The sequence below is a fragment of the Antechinus flavipes genome, chromosome 1, assembly GCF_016432865.1.
Source record: "Antechinus flavipes isolate AdamAnt ecotype Samford, QLD, Australia chromosome 1, AdamAnt_v2, whole genome shotgun sequence".
Lineage (NCBI taxonomy): Eukaryota > Metazoa > Chordata > Mammalia > Dasyuromorphia > Dasyuridae > Antechinus > Antechinus flavipes.
In genome coordinates this window covers 456,684,887-456,708,799 of record NC_067398.1, presented here as the reverse complement: position 1 = coordinate 456,708,799, position 23,913 = coordinate 456,684,887, and the positions used below count along the sequence as shown (strand labels likewise).

General features: G+C 34.4%; 1 protein-coding gene across 2 annotated transcripts in view; it reads right to left on the bottom strand.

The window, feature by feature from the left end:
- The window catches only part of PDE7A (phosphodiesterase 7A), a 131,842-nt gene extending 108,139 nt beyond the window's left edge, over positions 1-23,703 (bottom strand). For both annotated transcript variants that reach the window (XM_051970107.1, XM_051970109.1), the window contains exon 1: positions 21,256-23,703. In XM_051970107.1, the coding sequence (XP_051826067.1) occupies positions 21,256-21,393 (138 nt within the window). In that variant the 5' untranslated portion in view covers positions 21,394-23,703. The remainder of the gene's footprint in view (positions 1-21,255) is intronic.
- Between the last annotated feature and the right edge of the window lie 210 nt (positions 23,704-23,913).

Here is a 23,913-nt window from a genome sequence, read left to right as displayed (position 1 = left end):
ATTTAGATATGAGCACAAAAGTCATTTTAAAACAATGCACAATATAGTTTAGGGTTAGAAAAAAATAGGCAATAGATTTAAAACTACAAAGTTTCATACCTGAATATCATGAATATTTTTCTCAAGTGGAATCAGAAGATATTAAATGTGTTTATTAAAACTGAAACTGTTATCTTAACAGATATCAAACAAGTGGCTACAAATGAGTCATTTTTAATGACTGCTGAGATTCCTTACACCTCTAAAAATTTGTATTTTTGTGAATTATCTTTATGCAGTCTCGAGGTTTGTAACAAAATTCAAAATATCAAATAGGGGAAGAGGGAGATAAAGATGAGGACCTGACATTATATATGATTAAATAGGTTGGAGCTCTTTCAAGTAAATTGTCAATTCAGGAAAAAAAAAAAAAATCAACAAAAGCAAAGACAGCCACTATCACTATTCTTGGAGAAGTTAATCTGTTGCAAGTCACCACAAGGAAAAAGAAAAAGCCCAGAAACATTTGCACCCAAACATTCCACCTCCTTGCCAAGAAATGAGATAGAGCAGCCAAAAGTAATATCAATTACCGAGTAATTTGTAAAAAGCATAAAACTAAGATGGAGAAAGACTATACCCTACTATAGTAATATCAATTAGAGTAATTTGTAAAAAGCATAAAACTAAGATGGAGAAAGACTATATCCTACCATTACAGTTCTCAAAAAACCTTTTGGTCTCAGAACCCTTTTTGCTGTTGTTCAATCATGTCCAACTCTTTGTTACCATATTGTACATGAAGTTTTCTTCTTGTTGTTTATGGAGGCAATCAGTATTAAGTGACTTGCCCAATGTAACAAACAAAACTAGTGTTGGTGGTCAGATTTGAACACAAATGTTCCTGACTTCAGAGATTGTGCTTTATCTCCTGTGCCACCTACCTGCCACTCATGGAGTTTTCTTGGAAAAAATACTAGAGTTGATCAGTGGAAAAGGTTAGGTTCACAAGACAGAATAGTCAACTATAGCAATCTAGTGTTTAACAAACCCAAAGATCCTAACTTTTGGGATAAGAATTCATTATTTGATAAAAACTGCTGGGATAACTGGAAATTAGTATGGCAGAAATTAGGCATGGACCCACACTTAATACCATATACCAAGATAAGATCAAAATGGGTCCATGACCTAGGCATAAAGAACAAGATTATAAATAAATTAGAGGAATATAGGATAGTTTATCTCTCAGACTTGTGGAGGAGAAAGAAATTTGTGACCAAAGATGAATGGTCTAGAGACCATTACTGATCACAAAATAGAAAATTTTTATTATATCAAATTAAAAAGCCTTTGTGCAAACAAGATTAGAAGGGAAGCAACAAAATGGGAAAACATCTTCACAGTTAAAGGTTCTGATAAAGGCCTCATTTCCAAAATATATAGAGAACTGACTCTAATTTATAAGAAATCAAGTCATTCTCCAATTGATAAATGGTCAAAGGATATGAACAGACAATTTTCAGATGAAGAAATTGAAACTATTACCACTCATATGAAAGAGTGTTCCAAATCACTATTGATCAGAGAAATGCAAATTAAGACAATTCTGAGATACCACTACACACCTGTCAGATTGGCTAAGATGACAGGAAAAAATAATGATGAATGTTGGAGGGGATGCAGAAAAACTGGGACACTGATGCATTGTTGGTGGAGTTGTGAATGAATCCAACCACTCTGGAGAGCAATCTGGAATTATGCCCAAAAAGTTATCAAACTGTGCATACTCTTTGATCCAGCAGTGTTTCTACTGGGCTTATACCCCAAAGAGATACTAAAGAAGGGAAAGGGACCTGTATGTGCCAAAATGTTTGTGGCAGCCCTGTTTATAGCGGCTAGAAACTGGAAATTGAATGGATGTCCATCAATTGGAGAATGGTTGGGTAAATAGTGGTATATGAATGTTATGGAATATTATTGTTTTGTAAGAAATGACCAGCAGGATGAATACTGAGAGACTTGGAGAGACTTACATGAACTGATGCTAACTGAAATGAGCAGAACCAGGAGATCATTATACACTTCGACAACGATATTGTATGAGGATGTATTCTGATGGAAGTGGATTTCTTTGACAAAGAGACCTAACTGAGTTTCAATTGATAAATGATGGACAGAAGCAGCTACACTCAAAAAAAGAACACTGGGAAATGAATGTGAACTATTTGCATTTTTGTTTTTCTTCCCGGGTTATTTTTACCTTCTGAATCCAATTCTCCCTGTGAACAAGAGAACTGTTCGGTTCTGCAAACATATATTGTATCTAGGATATACTGCAACATATCTAACATATATAGGACTGCTTGCCATCTAGGGGAGGGGGTGGAGGGAGGGAAGGAGGGGAAAAATCGGAACAGAAGCGAGTGCAAGGGATAATGTTGTAAAAAAAAATTACCCTGGCATGGATTCTGTCAATATAAAGTTATTATAAAATAAAATAAAATAAAATATAAATAAATAAATAAATAAATTTAAGAACAAAAAAAAGAAAGAAAAAGAAAAAATACTAAAATACTTTGCCATTTCCTTCTCCAGCGGATTAAAGCAATTAGATATTAAATGACTTACCTAGGATCACAGAACTAGTAAAAGTGTCTGGAGGCCAGATATGAACTCAAGTCCTCTTGACTCCAGGCCCACCACTCTATCATTGGGTCATCTATCTAGTTTCTCCTCTCAAAACTCCTATATATTCTTAAAAATTATTGAGGACTCCCCAAAGAATCTTTGGCATTATTATGAAAATAGTTTCCACTTCAAAGACCTGTTGAAAAGATCCCAAGGGAATCCCAGACCATACCAGCAGAGGGCTGCTACCCTGCCATATCACCTCATAAATAAGTGAAAAGCAACTGTGTAATAGGAAAAAAAAAAAAAAGTCATCAAATTTTTGAGAAACAGCTGAGCCAGATCATCCTGACAACAATTGTAAATGAAATTAGAAGAACAAAGTGGACATAAAATGGAATAGATCTTCTAGTGTTTGAGGGACTAGTGACATAGAAGTCATCAATAAAAACTTATTTAAATTTTTTTTAAAAAGCAAACAGCAGCTGGATATCTGATCCCAGGAGCTAAATGGGGTCTCACTTCTAGCCTACATTCCAGTCTGAAGCCTGCAACAGGATAACATTGGCAGAAATCCAGGACCAAAGTAAGGCCTGCAGTTCTAAAACTCTGAAATTGCAGAGCTTTCTAGTTGGCTGACAGTTGAGTCCAGCAACTGCCTACTGGAATTTCCAAACAGAGCCAAGTTGACAACAGTGTTTGTTGCAGAGACCCAAACTCAGGTTAAGAATTTATATAGCTCAGATCAGGAAAGTAGTGATCAGACTTTGCTCTGGATTAAAACACTTCAGAACCTGAAACATTGGAACCAAATAGTTCTCTAGCCTAAGCAAATCTTGAGATCCTGAATGACATAATAGTCTACACTCCATGAAAACAAAATAAGGACTCAAGAGTCCAATTTTTTTCCCAGAAGAATATAAAATACAGCCTTAACATTTTAAGATATACTTTGAGTCAACAAACAAAAAATTCTTCCTTAAAAGTTATTATCTATTATGGTGACAGTTGACACAAACTTAAAAGAAAAAAAAATGGTCCAAAACACCTAGAAGGAAAGCTTAAAAAAACAAAAACAAAAAACAACCCCATAGTTTAGGCACAAATTCAACTAGAAATCCTAAAGAGATAAAGGAAAATTAAACAAAAAAAAAGTTTTAAAATGCTTTTTTTAATCAATTGAGAGCAAGAAAGAGAAAATGGAAAAAGAAATTAAAGCTATGAAAGATCTGGGAAAAGAATTAACAGCTTATAACCTGAGATATAAAACCTGACCCAAGATAACAAATTCCTTGAAAATTAAAATGGACTAAATAGAAGCTAATGACTCTGAAACAACAAGAAATATTAAAACAAAGTCAAAAAATGAAAAAATAGAAGAAAAGGTGAGGTACAGCACAATACTAGTAATAATAATTGCTAGCATGTATATAGCACCTACTTTGTGCCAGGAACTGTGCCAAGCACTTTACAATTATCTCATTTGAATCTAACAACAAGATATAGGTGTTATTATTATGCTTATCTTAAAGTTAAAGAAACTAAGGCAAATAGAAGTGAAGTGACTTTCCCAAGATCACACAGCTAGTAAATATCTGAGATCAGATGTTGACTGAGGCCTTCCTGACTCGAGGCTCAGTAATCTATTCACTGTACCACTGAGCTACCAAGCAAAAATAATTAACAAGAGGAAAAAAAGATCATGAAAAGATAATTTTAGAATCACTGTGGATTACCTGAAAGCCATAACCCACCTCCCCAAAAAAGGAGAGGGGGTTTAATACATCACATTCAAGAAATCCTAAAACTACCTGAATTTATTTAAACAAGAAGGCAAAAAAGAAAATAGAATTTACCAGTTCTCTCTTTAAAAAAATTAAACTAACATTCCCAGGACCATTAAAAATTAAAACCAGAACTTCTAAGTCAAAGGAAAAAAATGTCGTAAACAGCCAGAATAAAAGAATTCAGATACTCGGGAACTACAGCCAAGTTCATACAAGATTTAGCAGCTACCACTTATAAAGAAGAAAATTCAGAGTACAATATTCCAGAAGGCAAAAGACATAGACTTACAACCAAAAAGTATTCCATATGAATTTTGTTATTTTTTCTAGATAATTAAAATATTTTCTTGGGAGTCTGATTGGTATAGCACTAAATAAATAGATTAGTTTAGGGAGTATTGTCATCTTTATTATATTTGCTCGGCCTATCTAAGAGCGCTTAATGTTTTTCCAATTATTTAAATCTGACTTTATTTGTGTGGAAAGTTTTTTGTAATTTTGCTCATATAATTCCAGACTTTCCTTGGGTAGACAGATTCCCAAATATTTTATGCTATGGACAGTTATTTTGAATGGAATTTCTCTTTGTATCTCTTGCTGTTGGATTTTGTTAGTGATATATAAAAATGCTGAGGATTTATGTGGATTTATTTTGTATCCTGCAACTTTGCTAAAGTTATGAATTATTTCTAATAGCTTTTTAGTAGAATCTCTGGGGTTCTCTAAGTATACCATCATATCATCTGCAAAAAGTGACAGTTTGGTTTCCTCATTACCTACTCTAATTCCTTTAATCTCTTTCTCGACTCATTGCTGAAGCTTGGGTTTTTAATATTGAATAATAATGGTGATAATGGACAACCTTGTTTCACTCCTGATCTTACTGGGAAAGACAACCAAAAATTATTTAAACAACAAAACAAATATTGCTTTAAAAAATCCAATCATAGACCTTTAACAAAATCAAGGATTTTAATAAAAATGCCAGAGTTAAGTATAAACTTTGAAATACAAATACAAAAGATGAAGAGAGCCATCTGCACTCAGAGAGAAGACTGTGAGGACTGAGTGGAGATCACAACATAGTATTTTTTCCACTTTTTTTCATTGGTGTTTACAATTTCTTTTTTTTTTTCTTTTTGATTTGATTTTTCTTGTGCAGCATGATAATTGTGAAAATACTTATAGGAGAACTGCAAATGTTTAACATATATTGGATTGCTTGCCATCTGGGTGAGGATATGGGGAAAAAGGGAGAGAGAAAAACATAAAGGTTTTATGGGGGTAAGTGTTGAGGACTACCTATGCATATATTTTAAAAATAAAAAGCTTTAAAAAATAAAAATATATTTTAAAAAATACAAACACAAGAGTAAAAAGAAATCAAGTATAAGGAACTAAACAAGGACCAACTATATATTCTAAATAGGAAGATGATAACTATCATCATCTTGGAAAGTCTAATTAAAGAAAGAGTCTAGGAATGCTTTTTGTAATGTGTCGAGGATCTTAAAAGAAAAAGGGAAAGAAAGAGGATATACTGCAGTGGGAGTTGGGCAGATACAGTACAAAAGAGAGTCAGAAGAGAAAAATTATTGCAAATAATTGGAGTACTCAAATAAAAGTTGCACAAATGAGAAATGAGTGGGAGGTGGGAAACAGGTGACATTTGAATCTTATTACCATCTTAAATGTTTAAAGAAGAGAGAATATAAATATATAACCTTGGATACAAAAACACATTTCACTGAACAGGTAAAGAGGAGGGAAAGGGGGCAGCTAGGTGGTTCAGTGGATAGAGGACCATCCCTGAAGTCAGGAGAACCCGAGTTCAAATCTGGTCTCAGACACTTAACGTTTTCTAGCATTGTGATCCTGGGCAAGTCACTTAACCTCAAATTGCCTCAGCGCAAAAAAAAAAAAAAAAAAAAAAAAAAAGGAGGAAAAGGGTAAAGGAAGGAAAAGAGAAAGGGCAGATTAAGGGAGATTAATTTTAGGCAAATTATACTGAAAAGGATGGATTTCAAAGAGGAGTTTAAAAGAAAAGGACAAAAAGTTATTATTGAGCACTGGAGTTGGGGAGGACCAGGAAAAGGGGGAAGAAAAAGGGAAGCAGAAGCAGATTTTACCAAACCTAGAGAATGGGAAATAGAGAATGAAAAGTATAAGAGAATAAGATCTAGAGAAATGGGCAATTGGAAACCATAACTATGAATATGAATAGGATAAACTCACTCATAAAATAGAAGATAGCAGAATGGATCTGAAACCAGAATCCAACAATATGTTTTTTACATGAAACAATGTGGAAACAGAAAAACAAAGTAGTTTAAAAAAAAAAAAAAGACTGATGTAAATTCTATTCTGCTTCAGTGAAAAGTTTAAAAAAAAAAAAAAAGGCAGGGTAAGTATGATGTTTGACAAAGCAACGGCATAAAAGACAATTAACAAGAAAATTATCTTTTGCTAATAGGTACCATTGACAATGACTCATTATTAATAATACATACACTAATTAGTACAACATTCAATTACTTAAAGGAACAGTTAAGAGAAATATACTTTATATTAGTGGAGGGCCACAATTTACCTCCTTCCAGACCTAGATTAACCTAATCAAAAAAATGAAAACCAAACCAAAACCAAAAACAAAAACAAATAAATGAATAAAAGAAGTAAAATACTTTAGTAGATTTTAGGAAAGCTGGACAAGACAAACTTTTGGACATTACTGAATAGAAATTAAAAAAGCATACAAATTCCTAAGCTATCTATGGCAACTTCATAAAAACTGAATATTTCATTAGGGCATAAAAATTTCAGAAATAAATGCAAAAAAAAAGTACAAATAACAAAATGCATTATTTTATAGACCACAATGCATATTCAACCAAAAAAAAACCCATTGGAAAAAAATTGTAAATTGAAGATGGAATACCTTAATCTTAAAGAATAGGTGAATCAAATAACAACGCTATAAAAACTATTTATTTCATCAAAGATAATGACAAAAATTAAACAATTAAACAAAATTGGGGACAAATATAGTTTTGGTGCCTAAACTAGGAACAATCAAACTAGAGAAAGAAAATCATAGACCAATATCCATAATTAATATTAATACAAAAAATTTTAAAACAACTTAAAATAAGGAGAATCCAGAAATATATCATAAATATCATACATTATAACTAGCTTGGACTTACAGCAGGGACTTAAGGCTGGTTGATTATTTAAAAAAATGCAAATATTATGAACACGATAGTAAGAAGATTAATAAAAAAATGATTATTATCAATAGATGAAGGGAATCAAAGAAATTCATAGAGGAAAATTTCTGTTTCTAAAACACTTTTATCTATAAAATAGAAAGAATAACTCAATTCGTTATGAAGCTAAAAAACCTGAAAAACAAACAAAAAAAATAATTCCCCAATAAATACAAAAATAGAAATTCTAAAAATCAAAGTGATTAATAAAATAAAAAGCAAAGATTTTTTTTAAATTAATAAAACCACTAAGGTAATGTGATTTAAAAAGAAAGCCAAATTACAAGTATCCAAATAAAAAAGATGAATTTGCAACAAATAAAAAAAGAATCTACTAAGAACTATTTTGCCTAATTACATACAAATAACACTCCAAATAAAATGGATGAACAAAAACACAAAATGCCCAGATTAACAGAACGAGAAATCAGACCTTGAAAAATCTTTTAAAATAAATTCAACGAGCCATAAATTAATTTCTCAAAGAAAAAAACCTCAGGACCAGGTGGATTTACAAATAAATTCTATCAACTTTTTTTTTTATTACTTCAACACAATTCTACATAAACTGGAAAAAAAAAACAGGAAAAGAAGAGATCTTACCAGTTTTTTTCTATGATACAAATATAGTCTTAGTGTCTAAACTAGGAACAATCAAACTAGAGATAGAAAGTCATAGGCCAATATCCATAATATTAATACAAAATTAAAAAAACAAACAAGGAGAATCCAGAAATATATTATAAATATCATACATTATGATAAGCTTGGACTTACAGCAGGAACTTAAGGCTGGTTCATTATTAGAAAAACTGCAAACATATGAACATGTTAATAACAAGAATAATAAAAACATGATTATTATCAAGAGATGAAGAAAAAAGCTTCTGATGCTCTGTCATTCCCATTCTTGTTTTTTAAAAATCATTAGAAAATACAGGAAAATTTGTTAAAAATTGTGTTCTCCTGAGCAAATCACTTACCTATATTAGCTTCAGTTTCCTCACTATAAAATGGGGAAAATAACAGCACATACCTCAAAGAGATATTATAAAGAACAAAGCAGATATTTTTAAAGCCCTCAGCACAAGTTCTGGCACACAATAATATCGACTATATACATATTTGTTTATTTAAGTTTCCATAAATATTATCTACCTAAAACCAAGAGCTAGCATTATCTATAATGAAAATAGAAAGTTTTTTTCATCAAGGGTAAAGCAAGAATATTCATTAACATCTATTTATTAGAATGCTAAAAATGCTAACTATAGCAGTAAGACAAGAAAAGAAATTGAGGGACAAAGCATAAGGATAGGCAGGCATAGATTTCCATTCTAGAAAATTAACTTTAAATAACTAAAATAATAAAAAAAAACTATGACAACTAACAAAGTGATAGGATGTGAAATAAACTCACATAAACATTAAGTATTGTGGTATATTACCAATAAAATTCATCAGAAAGAGAAATTCTGTAGAAAATAACTATGGAAAATATAAACTCCTTAGGAATCTATTGCTAAGACAAATACAGGAACCATATAAATCCAAGTTCAAAACACCCTTACACAAATCAAGACAGAATTAAGTTACTGAAAATATATTACTTGTATGGGCAGGCTAAATCAATTTAATAAAAATAACAGTATTCTTTAAATTAACTTATTCCATGTTATATCAAAATAGAATGCTTTATACATTTAGATAAAGTTACAAGAATCTAAAGAGAATTGAAAAAAAAAAATGGGAAAGGGATCTAATAGTCTCAAATCTCATACAAAACTGAATCATTAAAACAATTTGGTATCGACTTAAGAAATGGAAAGGGAAGTTTGAGTTAAGAAATGGAAATTCAAATTAGTAAAAAACAGATTAGATACTATAATATAAAGAAGGGCATGAACCTAGCATTTGATTCCAGCTCCATTCAAAGATTCCAGCTATTAAGGCAAGAACTCGCCATAGTCAGCTTAGCTGACTTGTTTAGTTTTGAAAACTTTAATTTCTTCCAACTTGATTGAATATACTGGGGAATAATCTGAACATAACATGAATTTTAGTTTGCTTATTATGCTAGATTTAATTTTAAAAGAAAGCAAGAATGCAGAACATTACATTACTTCACAAAGTAAATTTACAGACTACAATCTTTCTAACAGACACATCAACCACAAAATTACTTTAGGGTTTTTTTTCCAAGGCAAACTATCATTTGTATATCTTTTGGTGCAGTATGAATTGTGAGCAGAGAAGCTGATCTTCACACCTTTCTACTTGATGACCTACCATGGTCTCAAATCCCTAAAGCTAATACGGCCCCATATTAAAGCAACAGATTAAATCCCACAATATATTATAGTACTTATGCATTTCTTCACATAACTATTTAATATGTAAAAAACTATATGCATTACCGTTTTTATGAAGCCTTTGCCTTTACCATTTTTATGACGTCTTTGTCTTTTCTATGTCACCAATGGACGCTTCTATTATATTCCAACCCTATTTTCCCCATAAGCCTTAAAGTTTCAATTTCTTGATTTTGCAGAGCACATTGAATTTTAATAAAGTGTATGTATCATCAGAGTAGAAATGATTGTATTGACAAAAATGTTGGGAAAACAAAAAAATAAATTGGCAAATAAGCTCTAAATGGATAAGAATGATTGACATAAAGGATGACATCACATATTATACAAAGAAGAAATTCTTAGATCTATTGATAGGGGAAGAATTCATGACCAAATAAAATAGAATCATAATAGGCAAAATAAAAAATGTTGATTATATAAATTTAAATTTTTGCCCAAAACCAAATTAGTTAAAACTAGACGAGCTGATAAGAAAAAAAAAAATCTTTACAGCAAGTTTCTTTGATAAAGATATCATTTCTAAGATATAGAGAAACCTGAGTCAAATTTATAAGAGTCATTATCCAATTGATACTTGGTCAAAAGTAAGAAAAAGGAAGTTTTCAAAGAAAGACATTCAAGCTATTAATATTTGTATGAAAATGCTCTAAGTCACTAATAAAGAAATGCAGATAAAACAAATTGGAGATTCTACTTCACACTTATCCAGACTGGCAAAATTGACCAAAAAAAAAAAAGAAAAGAAAAGAAAAGCAAATGCTAAAAGAACTAATGGGAAAACAGATTTATTAATACACTAATTAACATATCAGTGCATTAATGTTGGTAATTACGAATTAATCCTACCAATTAGGAAAAGCCTTAAAAGCTACTAAACAATGATCCTTTGACTCAGTGATACCAATAGTAGATTTATATTTCAAAGAAATAAAGGACCCTATGTACAAAAATATTTATAGAAATTAGGGGATGCAGGAGGTTTCAAAGAACTGGAAACTAAGAGAGTGTCTACCAATTAGAGAATAGCTGAATGAGTTACAGTACATAAATATGATAGACTACTATTGTGCTGTAAGATATAAAGAAAGGAAATAAGCATTTATAGTAGTACTATGTAAATATTATTGCACGTGAAATGATGAAAAGTATAGTTCAGAGAAACCTAGGAAGACTTGTAGAAACAGATGCAGAGTAAAGTGAGCAGAAACAGGAGAATAATTTGTACAAAAACAATTTTGTAGATACATTACTTTCAAAGAGGAAGTCTGATCAACAAAATGACCAACTACAATTCCAGAGGATTATGAAACAAGCTACTCACCATTTGATAGAAATGTGACAGACTCAAGGCAAATTAAGGCTTTTTTTTTTTTTTTTGGACATGGACAATGTAGTAATTTGTTTTGCTTGACTTTATATATTTGTAATACAAGTTTTATTTTTCTTGCAGCAAGGTAAGGAGAAAAGATGACTATTTATTTGAAAAAATAATAATATTTAATGAAAAAAAATAAAAACATGAAGAGAGAAAAGCTTGAACTTTACAATTTGTCAAGGCCAAGCTGAACTAGCCATGTCCAAAACTATGTCTCAATTGCAACTTGAGTCTATTACAGCTCTATCAAGATTTCGCTTGACTGAATTTGTCTTTTCCATCACATTTTTCTAAAGATAGCCTTCCCAAATTGGCCAGCTTCCTTTTAATAAAGATTTTTAAAAAGGAAAAAAATAATTTAGCAAAACTTAGCACCTAACCCATATTTGACAATATATATAACATTCCATGCCCGAAAAAACTGAATTTTCCCATATCTGCTATAAAGGAATAGAGAATCAACCAACTCATATTTATTAAGGATCTAATATGTGCTAGGCTCTTAGGATACAAATATAATTAATAAAACAATTAGGTGCTTAGGATACAAATTTAATTAAACAATCCCCACAAGCAAAGAGTTTGTATTCTAACAGGAGAGCCGATAAGTATATATACATACATATATATATATTCAAGCAAAGAAAGGGAAAAGGTGAGTGTGGAGGGAGGGAAGTGGCTGAATTGGTTTTGGCAAACTACAAAGATCAATAAACTCAAGATTCCCTCTAAAACAAAGACCCACATTTTATTTTGTTTTTGGTTTGTTGAGGAGTTTTGTTCATTTGTGGTGGTGTTGGGTCTTGGAGGGGAATGCAGCAGGCAATGGGGGTTAAGTGACTTGCCCAGGGTCAGAAAGCTAGTAACCTAATTTAAACTGAGAGCCTCCTAATTCCAAGACTAGTGTTCTACCCATGACATTACCTAACAGCCCCTATTTTTATTCTTTAAATTACATTAAAATTTTTTTTTCAAATAAATATCTACCTTTTCACCCATATTGCTTCACACAATGAGAAAGTAAGAGAAATAAAACCTCTATTACAAACATATAGTCAAACAAAAATTCCTGAACTGGCCATGCCCAAAACTACATTTCAAATTGCAACTGAGTGTAAAGATTCCAACAACTGTGTTGATAAGAGAGAGAATACATGTACACAAAAGTAGAGAGATCTATATATATGCATGTGCATACATACATACATCAAATATAAAAAATAGAATAAAGACAAAAAATAGAATATAGGAGGATGGACACTTAGAACTGAAGGAGTCAAGAAAATCTTCACTTAGAAGGTGATAAAGTGATTCTTGAAATGCATCTTGAAAGAAGATTGGGTTCTATGATGTAGAAGTAAGGAGGGAGTATATTCCAAGTATGGGGAATAGGCAACACAAAGGTACAGAAAAAGGACATGAAGCATTTGGTTAAATCACAAAACTAGAGATGAGGGGAGGGAGTAGGGTAATATAAAATGAGGTTAAAAAGCATTATTTTTTTTCAACTATTCCCTGAGTTAAGCTTGACCATTATAATTTACAGGGTTTAATTTCATTTTATTGTTTTGTTTATAAAGTTTCTCACTGTGCAAACTGTTTTTCTAGTGCTGTTTATTCTACCAAGCATCAGTTCAAAAGTCTTTCTACCTTTCTCTTAATTATTCACATTCATCATTTCTTATGGTGCAGTAACATTCATATAGTGTAATTTGCTTAACTGCTCCTCAAATTCATTGATACAGACTTTGTTTCAAATGTTTGCTTTGTTATAAAGTCTAGTTGCTTGATTACTTTAACCAATTTATGGAATTGTACAAAGCACTTAGAGGAGAAGTGATTCGCTCAAGACCACAAAACTAACTACTCAAAGTAAGACACACAATTGATTGAACAGTAGGTCTTCCTGACTACAGTCTTCCTGGTCCTAAACTACTAGTTGATCTACAAGCACACAAAAATACTAGATATACTCTGCTATTAAAATATATATATTATTACTTAAAAGAACTGAAAACTAATATTTTTGTGAAGTTCAAATTCCCTTTTAAAGAGAACAATCACCCCAAAAGTCCTTTATCAAGGTCTCAATGTGATGTGGATCATCAAAATTTTCTAAGTACTGGCAAGTCCTATAGTTTTCCAAGTTTTCAATATGGCCTGGCAACTTTGTTATCTGACGACTTGTACAAGTTAGCCAAGAACCAGACTAAATGCAAAATAATATATTCTGATCTCAAGCAGAAATCTCTTTTTTTTTCTTTTTTTTTCTTTTTAAATAACTTTTTATTGATAGAATTCATGCCAGGGTAATTTTTTACAACATTATCCCATGCATTCACTTATGTTCCGACTTTTCCCCTCCTCCCTCCACCCCCTCCCCCAGATGGCAAGCAATCCTTTACATGTTGAATAGGTTACAGTATATCCTGGATACAATATACATATGCAGAACCAAACAGTTTTCTTGTTGCACAGGGAGAATTGAATTCAGAAGGTATAAATAATCCGGGAAGAAACACAAGAATGCAAGCAGTTTATATTCATCTCCCAGTGTTTTTTCTTTGGGTGTAGCTGCTTCTGCCCATCTTTGATCAATTGAAACTGAATTAGCTCTCTTTATCGAAGAGATCCACTTCCATCAGAATACATCCTCAAACAGTATCATTGTTGAGGTATATAATGATCTCCTGGTTCTGCTCATTTCACTTAGCATCAGTTCATGTAAGTTTTGCCAGTCCTCTCTGTATTCATCCTGCTGGTCATTCCTTACAGAACAATAACATTCCATAACGTTGATATACCACAATTTACTCAACCATTCTCCAATTGATGGGCATCCATTCATTTTCCAGCTTCTAGCCACTACAAACAGGGCTGCCACAAACATTTTGGCACATACAGGTCCCTTTCCCTTCTTTAGTATCTCTTTGGGGGTATAAGCCCAGTAGAAACACTGCTGGATCAAAGGGTATGCACAGTTTGATAACTTTTTGAGCATAGTTCCAAATTGTCAAGCAGAAATCTCAAAGAAAGACCAGGTACCAATTTACCCAAGGATAGCAATCTTTCTCAAATGCCAGAGTATGCCCACCAATAAAACTATGTATCCAATTCTTTAAAGAAATCATGTTATAATTTACACCTCTTATCAGTTCACTCTTTTCTAACAAAAACAGCTTACATTTAGATACTGCTTTAAGGTCATTTCCTCTACTCCAAAACTGATCTTAAAGTCGCCTATTGACTTCAGAAGATCAAGGAACTTCCCCACCACCAGATGGAAGCAGGGAGCAGTAATCAAGGAGAATGGATCCAGTAAAATTGAAATTAAGAACAATACATATGACTCATAAATATGAGATAACAGCCAAGCTCTATATATACTTAATTATCAGAAACTATCTAGATACAGGGTGGAAAACAACTAAAATTTTAAAAAAAGAAGAAGAAACAACTTTGCTTGCCTCCCCAACTTATTTATTTCATTTCAATTTTATTCATACTCAAGTTCAAAATTTTTATATCAGAAGTCTTTAGATAAAATGGTATCACTTACACATGAAAACAGTTTTTTGAGGGAAAAAAGTATTTCTGGGAAAACTGCTTAAGAAAAAGTAAAATCTTTTATCTTACATAAAATAAAAATTCCAAGTTTTCTTGTCATGATTAGGTCATTCAAGTATAAATACTTTATTACAAAATATCCCAATTCAATAGGAAAAGTTTAAAAGTAAGAACCAATAGCTTCTATCATTGCTCATTTTATTGTATGTCTAACATTCTAGACATTTACCAAATAATAGATTTGAAAATGATTGTATTTCATTTACACCTGATCTTAAACTGATCTTCACTAATGTTTCACAATACAAGTGATGCTAACTCTTGGTTTTAGAAAGAAACTATTTGTTATGTTAAGAAAAAATTCCATTTATTCCTAGGCTGTTTTCACATTTAGTAATAGATTGTTGTTTTGGTAAAGACTTTTTCTATTATTACAATAACTATTGTTATTATTACAATATTTCGTATATTGTAATTACAATATATTACTATTACAATAACCAAGTGGTAACTATTGTTTTTATTATTAATGTGGTCCATTTTGTTTATAGGATTCCCACTATTATACTATGGTATGCTAGTCAAGAGTAAATAATCTTTACAATACACTGCTGTAGCATCTTTTATTCAGTCTTTTTGAAACATTATCTAAAATATTGTAAATCAATATTTACAGGAGTTGTCACACTTTGGTGTGGTGGAACCCTTTGGCATTCTCATGAAGGCTAGTGAACCCTTCTCTGAATAGTAATAAAGGGGTACCTGGAGAGGGCAATCCAAGTAATATGAACACATTGTAATTTCAGGCTACAACAACACACCATTTAAATGCATAACATAAAATGTACAGGCATACAAAGGAAACCAATTATAATGACAGTTATTTTTTTAAATGTTAAGTACAGACCCCAGATTAAGAATACAGAATAAAGTTTTCTTTTTATTATCTCTCCCAGAGCAGTGGAAGATTTGGCAAGTGATCAAACAAAGTGGCCGTTCATAAATCCAAGCTACTGCTATATCATAGCAACAAGAAGTCTGTTGGATAAGGTATTGAGACTTGAGAGTTAGGAAGGCAGGGGTTCAAATCCCAAGTGTGAGAGGTATCACTGCTGGGACTTCCTTCACTGGGCTGTTACACAATTCCAATGAGATTGATAACAAATGTAAAGTATTTTGCAAACTTTAAGTATTATTACAATGTCAGTTATTGTTATCAGTGTCTGAGCACAAAGTTAAAATTAGATACAATAACACTTAAGAGAAACTTTCAGACAGGTCGGTCTCTATCCCATACAGTTCACATAGAAAAGTCACCTCAAGCAATTTCCTTCAAGCCCCAGATGACTAACTTTTTAGCTTAAGTGTTTTATTCCTTCTAGGGCTCTTGAAATTTTAAAAGAGATCAGGAGAGGGCAATAAAAGTAATATATTAGCTTTGTAATTTCAGGCATCAGCAACTTCATTAAATAATGAAAAGCTTGAGTGTTTTGGGTTGGTTTTGGTTTTGTTTTGGGGGCAAGAGAGTCAGTGCTGTAGTTTTTTCCTGGAAAATCTTCAATCATAACCAAAAAGATTATTTAAAATATCCTCCTCTTTTGGATAGGACCTGTGACTTCACTGAAAAACGGTGAGGAAATGTTCTCTATAAGGTACCAGGTCATTTGCTTTGCAGTTTGAAGTCTTGGGAGAGTTTCCATGGAAGCAGCCCCATTAAATGATTCACTAAGAGTCACAGGGACAATGTGTCAGAGGCAATATTTTAATCTAGATCTTCTGTCATGACAGAAGAAGGGAAAAGTGGACTCTACCATTGTGCCCAGCAGCATTTAATTCAAACTAAGGCACCATACAACCAAAACTGTACTTCAAACTCACTGAAAATATCTTTTATTACTCTTGAATATGGATCTGAAAGAAAACTAAAAGCAAGCTCAGAATAAATGACTATGAAAAACTGTTTGGCTTTCAACTATGATTTAAGGGATTTCTACATGATCCAAAAGGTGAGAAAAGAGTTCTGAGAAGAAACATGCTCATTTGCATATACATGCATTCATGGTGCCAAGATGCCAGTCCTTACTCCCATCTCCTTATAATTCAGCATGATTTTAAAAAGAAATGGTGTCTTCAGAATGATTCCCTAGAGCAAACAAACAAAAAACAACTGGACACCATTTACGAAGGAATGGCTATTCAAACGTGATATACAAGTGGAATGGAACACTATTATAGCAAGTAATTTGAGTAATTTGGGGAAGATGTGTTATATAAGCAGAACCAGGATAAACAGTACTCAACTAAAATACTTAAGATGAAAAGTACACTCTAATCACTAAGAATTTAGCTTTCTTTAGTGAACAATTTTGGTCTCAGAAATGATGAAACACATTTTCTTCCCTTCAACAGAAAGATCTGGAACGTCTCATAAACTGTAAAATGTAAAATATATCAATAAAAGAGGTAGAGGGGAAAGGGTTTGTATAAACAAATCTGAAGACTTATAGAAAATTTTGTGAAAGAAAAATAGAAAACAAATTTGAAGGCTTATTATACAATTCAATGCAACTGTCAACTTTACAACTCATTAAATAACTAAACCAAAAAGTTATATCCCAAATTGTACTTATTGAATGGGATAACGCTAAATAAGAAAAATATAAATTTAAGACTTTTCACCTGATTATGCTGAATTTATGAATCAGACAATAGCATTATGTTAAAATTTCCTGTACAGATGGAAATTTCTACCCTAGGTAAAATTTCATTTCTGATTCTCCCAGGAAGATTTCAGACATGAATTTAAACTCACCAACAAAAAGCATTTCCTATTCCAATACAGATATTCCTCAAAATCACTACTCTTGTAATATTTTTTTAAACTGGTAAGAGAATCTAAATATGTACCCAATAATCAAATACATGCTTCTCTCATTTTATTTGGTAAGGCTCAAATAAGTTTAAAGTTAATCATCTGAAAAAAAAATTCATATTATCTAATAACAAAAATCCAATACAATTTAAATGTCATCTATCTAATATATCTGAGGAAGTATTCTACACACATGCTTTTTCCAGATCATGTGGGATGGGTCAGAAGATTTAGATTCACATCCAGTCTTTGCCAATTGTCACCTTAATAGATCACTTAAGCTCTCTAATCTGTAAAATGAGGGGGGCAGGACTAGATGACAAAGACCTTTCTAACTTTTAAGTCAGCAACTAAAAATTGTTCCTTGTGAACAACACTTTACATTTAAAACACCTTGACCATTTTTTATCTTTCAAAAATATCGCAAGTTTTTATCTTAAAGCTGGTGCCCATAACAATCTTTTCTTGTTGATTCTGAATCATCATTATGACAATCTATTATTGTATTTTAACAGAGTGAGAAAGTTGTGTTATTTAAGGTTCCCTTTCTCTCTCTCTCCCCCACTAAGAGCTTTTAAGAATTCTTTAACTGGCTGCCTAGGAGGTGGTAGTGATAGTTTTATGCAGCTATTGTTTCAAAAAAGCTGAAATTGCCAAATAAGCAATGGATTTGTGAAGTACCTTAATGCTGACAGTGTAGTCATTTATTTTGAAGCTGATATCTAACAATGACAGCGTTAATATGATTAACATGAAAAATGCTGTTAATGAACAAGATAACATTTCAAATGTTGTGCAATAGAAACGTGCTCATTATAAAAATTAATGCTAATCAAAAAAGTAAGGTTTATAAGTACTTCAAAAATGCAACTAAATCTAAATAGAAGTTATGTCTACAATAAATTTAAATAAGAAAAATAACTTTCAGGCAAGCATCTTTTCATTTTCCAGAGCTCTGAACAAAAGCTGAGAATCATTTCTTTTTTGCATTATTAGGCCTTGCAATGACTTTAAAAATATATCTGTTGCGCTTGGACATTAAGAAAATATAACCTATAGATTTCACCAGCATATACTTCTTTATAATATGAAGGCCCTGTTCTCCTATCTTTTCCAATCCTATTCTTCTCCCCCAAAAAACAACAAAAAATGTATTAATACCAAGTAACTCAATAAACACTGAGCAAAGAACTAATCAGGAAAAGTAGTAGTTTTAATTATGGAAGTTTATAATCTAGATTTACAAAAATCCCAGTCTGCTTGCTTCAGGTTTAGAAGGATGGAAAATGTCTTTGAGGTTGGTAGAAAATATCTATATAATTATTATTGCTTCTTATCTGCCACCAATAATGCTTTCAAAATTCCATCATATAGTTAAAATGCATACTAGGAAATGAGCTAAGAAAATATCAGGACTTAAAATTGGTCTCTCTGGATTAATTAAAACATCAGGTAAAAACCTCTGAGATCATCGTTACTTACTTTAATCCCTTTGGGATATCCCTTCTTATATCTTTTCTTCATAGGGAGCACAAATGATTTTATTCTCTTATAAGTAGTGATTGTGTTCTTGATTATATCTTGAAATGAAATCAGTTTTGAAAATCAACATTTAACTGCTGGCTTGTGAAAGCAAAATATTACTTTAGAAGTAGGGAAAAATAACAAGACTTCTTACTGCCACATATTTTAGTGTTATTTTAAATTCAACGATTCTGAAACCTAAGGATGCTATAAGCATATAAAGAAAGACATGTCATTGATTTTCAGAAGCTATTTCTGAATAATAGCTGACATTTACATAATACTTTAAGCTTTTATATATATTAACTTCCTCCCAATAACCTGTAAAATCATTACAATTATCATCATTTTTACAGAAATGGAAACAGTGATCAAATACATTTTAGTACTATGACACAATTTATTCTTTAATGAAAGTGTATGAAAAGTAACATTTACTGTTACTAGATTAACTTCTACTAGATTCCCATTAACAGTTACCATCCTATGAAGAACAGGTTTAGGAGTTGGAATTTAAATACTTTTTCTTTGCAGGTATTGAAAGTAAACAATTCATTTGCTTATTAACTAAAGAAATTTTTACTGACCACCTGAAATGAGCAAGTAGACATAATGGTTTAACATTCCCTTCAAGGAGCTTACAAAGGATGTAGGAAGTATAAAGAGAAATTAAGTCTAAAAAAAAAGAGGAACGGGGAGAGAGAGAGGAAAAGAGGGAAAGAGACTTAGAGAACACACTTGATCACAAAAAAGTAATAAATAACCGAACCAACTCTATCAAAGTGACCATTTGATGACTGGCAACTAAATTCTCGACTACTATTCGACTAAATACTAGAGCATTCATTCAATACAACTCTGTTCTGTCTGAAGTCTCATCAGCTGCTCCTGTCTTCCAAATAAGTTCTAAAGTTAAAAAGTAGGAATTACACTTAAAATTTCTGGTCACCATATATATTTTATCTTTCTCTAAACTTTACTTTTTTTTTCTTTCTTTATAATGTAAGGTACAAAGTTCAAGGGGTAAAGGCTGCCGAGAGAAAATGAGGAAGGTTCGTCCAGGATTGATTTTTTTTTTTTCCGGTTTGGGTTTTTGTTTTTTTGTTTTTATTTTTTAGGTTAAAAAGTCGCACTTAAAAGAACGAGAGAAGATTAATTTCAGAAGAACTTCGAAGATGGAGAAAAAATCTAAGCGGAAGGGTATAACTGGAGAAGGGTCAAGTGACAAGAGGACAGGTGTTCTTTCCTGGCTGTTACCTAGGGGGCAGGGAATTTTTAGATGGGAGATGGGTCAGGTTGAAAAGCAGAGGGTTAATACCGGGCATTTTATTTAATAGGCTGGTCATAGAAGGGAAGAGAAAGGAATGGGGGGGGGGGCGGTGTATTTTGGGGACAATTGGGGGGGTACTTGTGTGTGCAAGCGAATGGAAAAAGGCAGACGTGTGTGGCTGGAGTGAATAGAGGTTTGGGGCAAACGAGGTGTGTACGTGGTTGGGGAGACAGGACTATGTGTTGGGATGGGGGGCAGGCATGTGTATAGTTGGGAGGAGCTGAGGGGTGGTTTGTGTGTGTGTGGTTGGAGGGAGGCAGACAAGTGTGTGTGTGTGTGTGGTTGGAGGGAGGCAGACAAGTGTGTCTATGTGTAGTTGGGCGAAATTGAGGGGTGGGGAGGTAAGCATCCAAAGGCCACCTCTCTGGATGGAAGGGAGCAGGACTGCATGAACAGGCTGATTGCGGGGGATAGGGATGGTAACAGAAGGGATTCCCGAGGTTACAGAATGGAGCTCCACAGACAATGAAAGGGGGCGGGGGCCGGGGCCGGCGCGGGACGGCGGGCAGGGGAAGGGTCTGTCGGGCGCGCGGCTGCGGCGGTTACCTGCGAGAGCTGCCGGGGGTTGGGGCAGCCGAAGAGCGCCGAGCTGGAGCTGAAGCTGATGGCTCCTCGGCGGCTGAGGACGTGCTGAGGGACCGGCCTGTCCAGAGGCAGCACCGGCAGCTGGTAACATACTTCCATTGAATACAGCCGCTCTGCTCCCCGGCCCGGCCCCGGCCCGCCGCAGCCCCGCAGCCGCCGGGCGGGGGGACCCAGGCAGCGCCGGAGAGAAGGAGGAGGAGGAGAAGAAGAGGGAAGAGGAGGAGGAGAAGGAGGAGAAGGCGGCAGCGGCGTGGACCCCGGCAAGGGAAGCCGCACTCACGCCTCCCCGGGACGGGGGCCGGCCCTGCCTCCCCCTCCCCCTCCCTCCCACCCCAGCCCCACCGCCCCCTACTTCCCCCGCCGGGAAGACGCAGCAGCGACGGCGACTGTTAGAGACGCGCGCCCCGCTATTGTCAGGAGGGAAGGGGGGTGTGGAGCGGAGCGGGTCCCGCAAAGTCCCGGAGGTGCCTCGGGATCTTCAGTTGGCCGGGGAGAGAAAATCGGGGCAGGCAGAAGAATTTTTTTAAAAAGGGGAGGCGAGCTTAGCACAGAGGGAGAGAAGAGACCGTTGCTGCCGGCGGCGAGACCCAGGGGCGCGCGAGGCTCCGGGACAGGCTACTGGCTTTCTCTACCGCCGCACAGCCACCCTCCTCCTCCTCCTCCTCCTCCTCCTCCTCTATCTCCTCCCCCCTCCTTCTTCGTCTTCCCCTCCCCCTCGTCCTGACTTCACTCCGCTGCCAGCGCGAGCTCGGCGTAATTCACACTTTTCAGTCCCAGACAGTGCGCCAACCACCGCCGCCGCCGTGACGTCACGACGCCGCGCCGCCGCGCGCTGTCGGATGGCGCTGCCGCCCTCCCTGTCGGAGGGAGGCTGACGAACGGGTCCCGAGTAGTTAATTTACGTCTCCTCCCTCCGACTCTAACCACTTTGACTATCCATGCTGACTTCCCACTCCCTAGGATCCTCTCCATTTTTCTTTCACGCTCACGCACTCTATCTCCGAGCGTGTGCGCTCTCTTCCTACACCGTGGCGATATTCTCCTGATGACCCTCGCCCTCCCTCGCGCCCTTCTGAGGGGCGCACCCTACGCCCCTCCCCGGGGACACCGGACTAGCTTCTCAAATTCACCTTCTCCTTCCTTCCATTCAGGCACAGAAGTGCAATCTAACGTAGAACCCTTCCCTAGCTTCCAGCTCTGACCATTGGGTCACAGCTTTCTTCCAATCTTCCAAAAGGCTAATGCCTTTTCCCCTTTCATTTCTCTTAAGAATCTATGCGCCAAGTGACATAATATGCAGTCATGCTAATGACGTCATTCAATGCCCGCTGCACTAGCAGGTGCATTGAAATAGCCGGTGCTGGAAAAGTGATAAGGGAAAGGGACTGTGATGGGATATCTAGGAAGAGGAAGAGGGGAAAAAATAGAGAAGTGGAAGAAATAGGGATTAAAAAAAACAGATAAAGTAATTTGTTGGTGCTAGATAAAGAAAAAAACCGAATCGAAGCCCCTACTTCACCCTCACTATCAAAGATTTTGCATTCCTTTGCATATTTGGCATATGTTTTAATATGTTATATCATTGTTTCTCACATTTTTCCTGGAAGCCCTTAAATCCAACTTTACCCCCTAGATTCAACAAACCTTTCTCATTGGTATGATTGCTGACATGGCTTGGTTTTAACTGAACCCACCCTCCACTCCTTTTTTTCCTGCTGTGTAGCTGGTTCATTGTCATTTACCTCTGCAAATTCAATAGATTTATAAATGGAGGATGAAAGTAGGTTCTAAATTTATATGACCTAAACAATTACAGGTTATATTCTTCAAGAACTTTAATAATTCTATTTCTAAGTAAAGACATGTACTTACTATGTGCACTAGGGAAACTACAAAGTTGAACCATGCCTTCTTGGAGAGAGGAAAGGGGAGAAGGAGTGGGGAGTGGGGAGTGACAAATGAAACTGGAATATACAATAACATTTTAAAAATTAAGGAGATAAAAGAGTAAAATTATAAGAAGTGTCTGAGTTGGGCTTTAAAAAATGAATAGAAATTCTAATGACAAGAGATAGTCACTGTATGATATGAAGGAACATAAAAGTGTGCCATACAGATAAAACACACCTGACAGCATCTAAGGTTCAGTTCTATTAATCTATCCCCTAGTAAGCTTATACATGTACCTCAAAAATGTAGCTGAAAATTGCATGCAAATGGCATCTTAAAAGTTTTCTAACCAGAAGGACCCTTCAGATGATCTGTGACTTCATCTGTATGAGTATTCCAGCCACCTATGAACATTGTCATCCATAAAGAAGATAGATACCCTATGTTCACTGCAACCTCTCTGGGCCCTAATAAATGGTTTCATGAGTTCTGCCATCCCCAAATCAATAATTTGATAATGAGCCTCTCTGACTTTAGCCAGACTATTCCCATTCTGAGACAGTCTGTTCCCTTTCCTACCATTTTAAAACCTGTTAGAGCTTTAACAATGTTAGCATGTTTTTTGAGAACCCAGAGTCTCTTCCACTAAATTGTGAGGTTTTAGAATAGGACTTTTTAGGAAAAAAAGTACTGGAAACAGACTTTTAAAATAAAAGACATTTAGAAAAA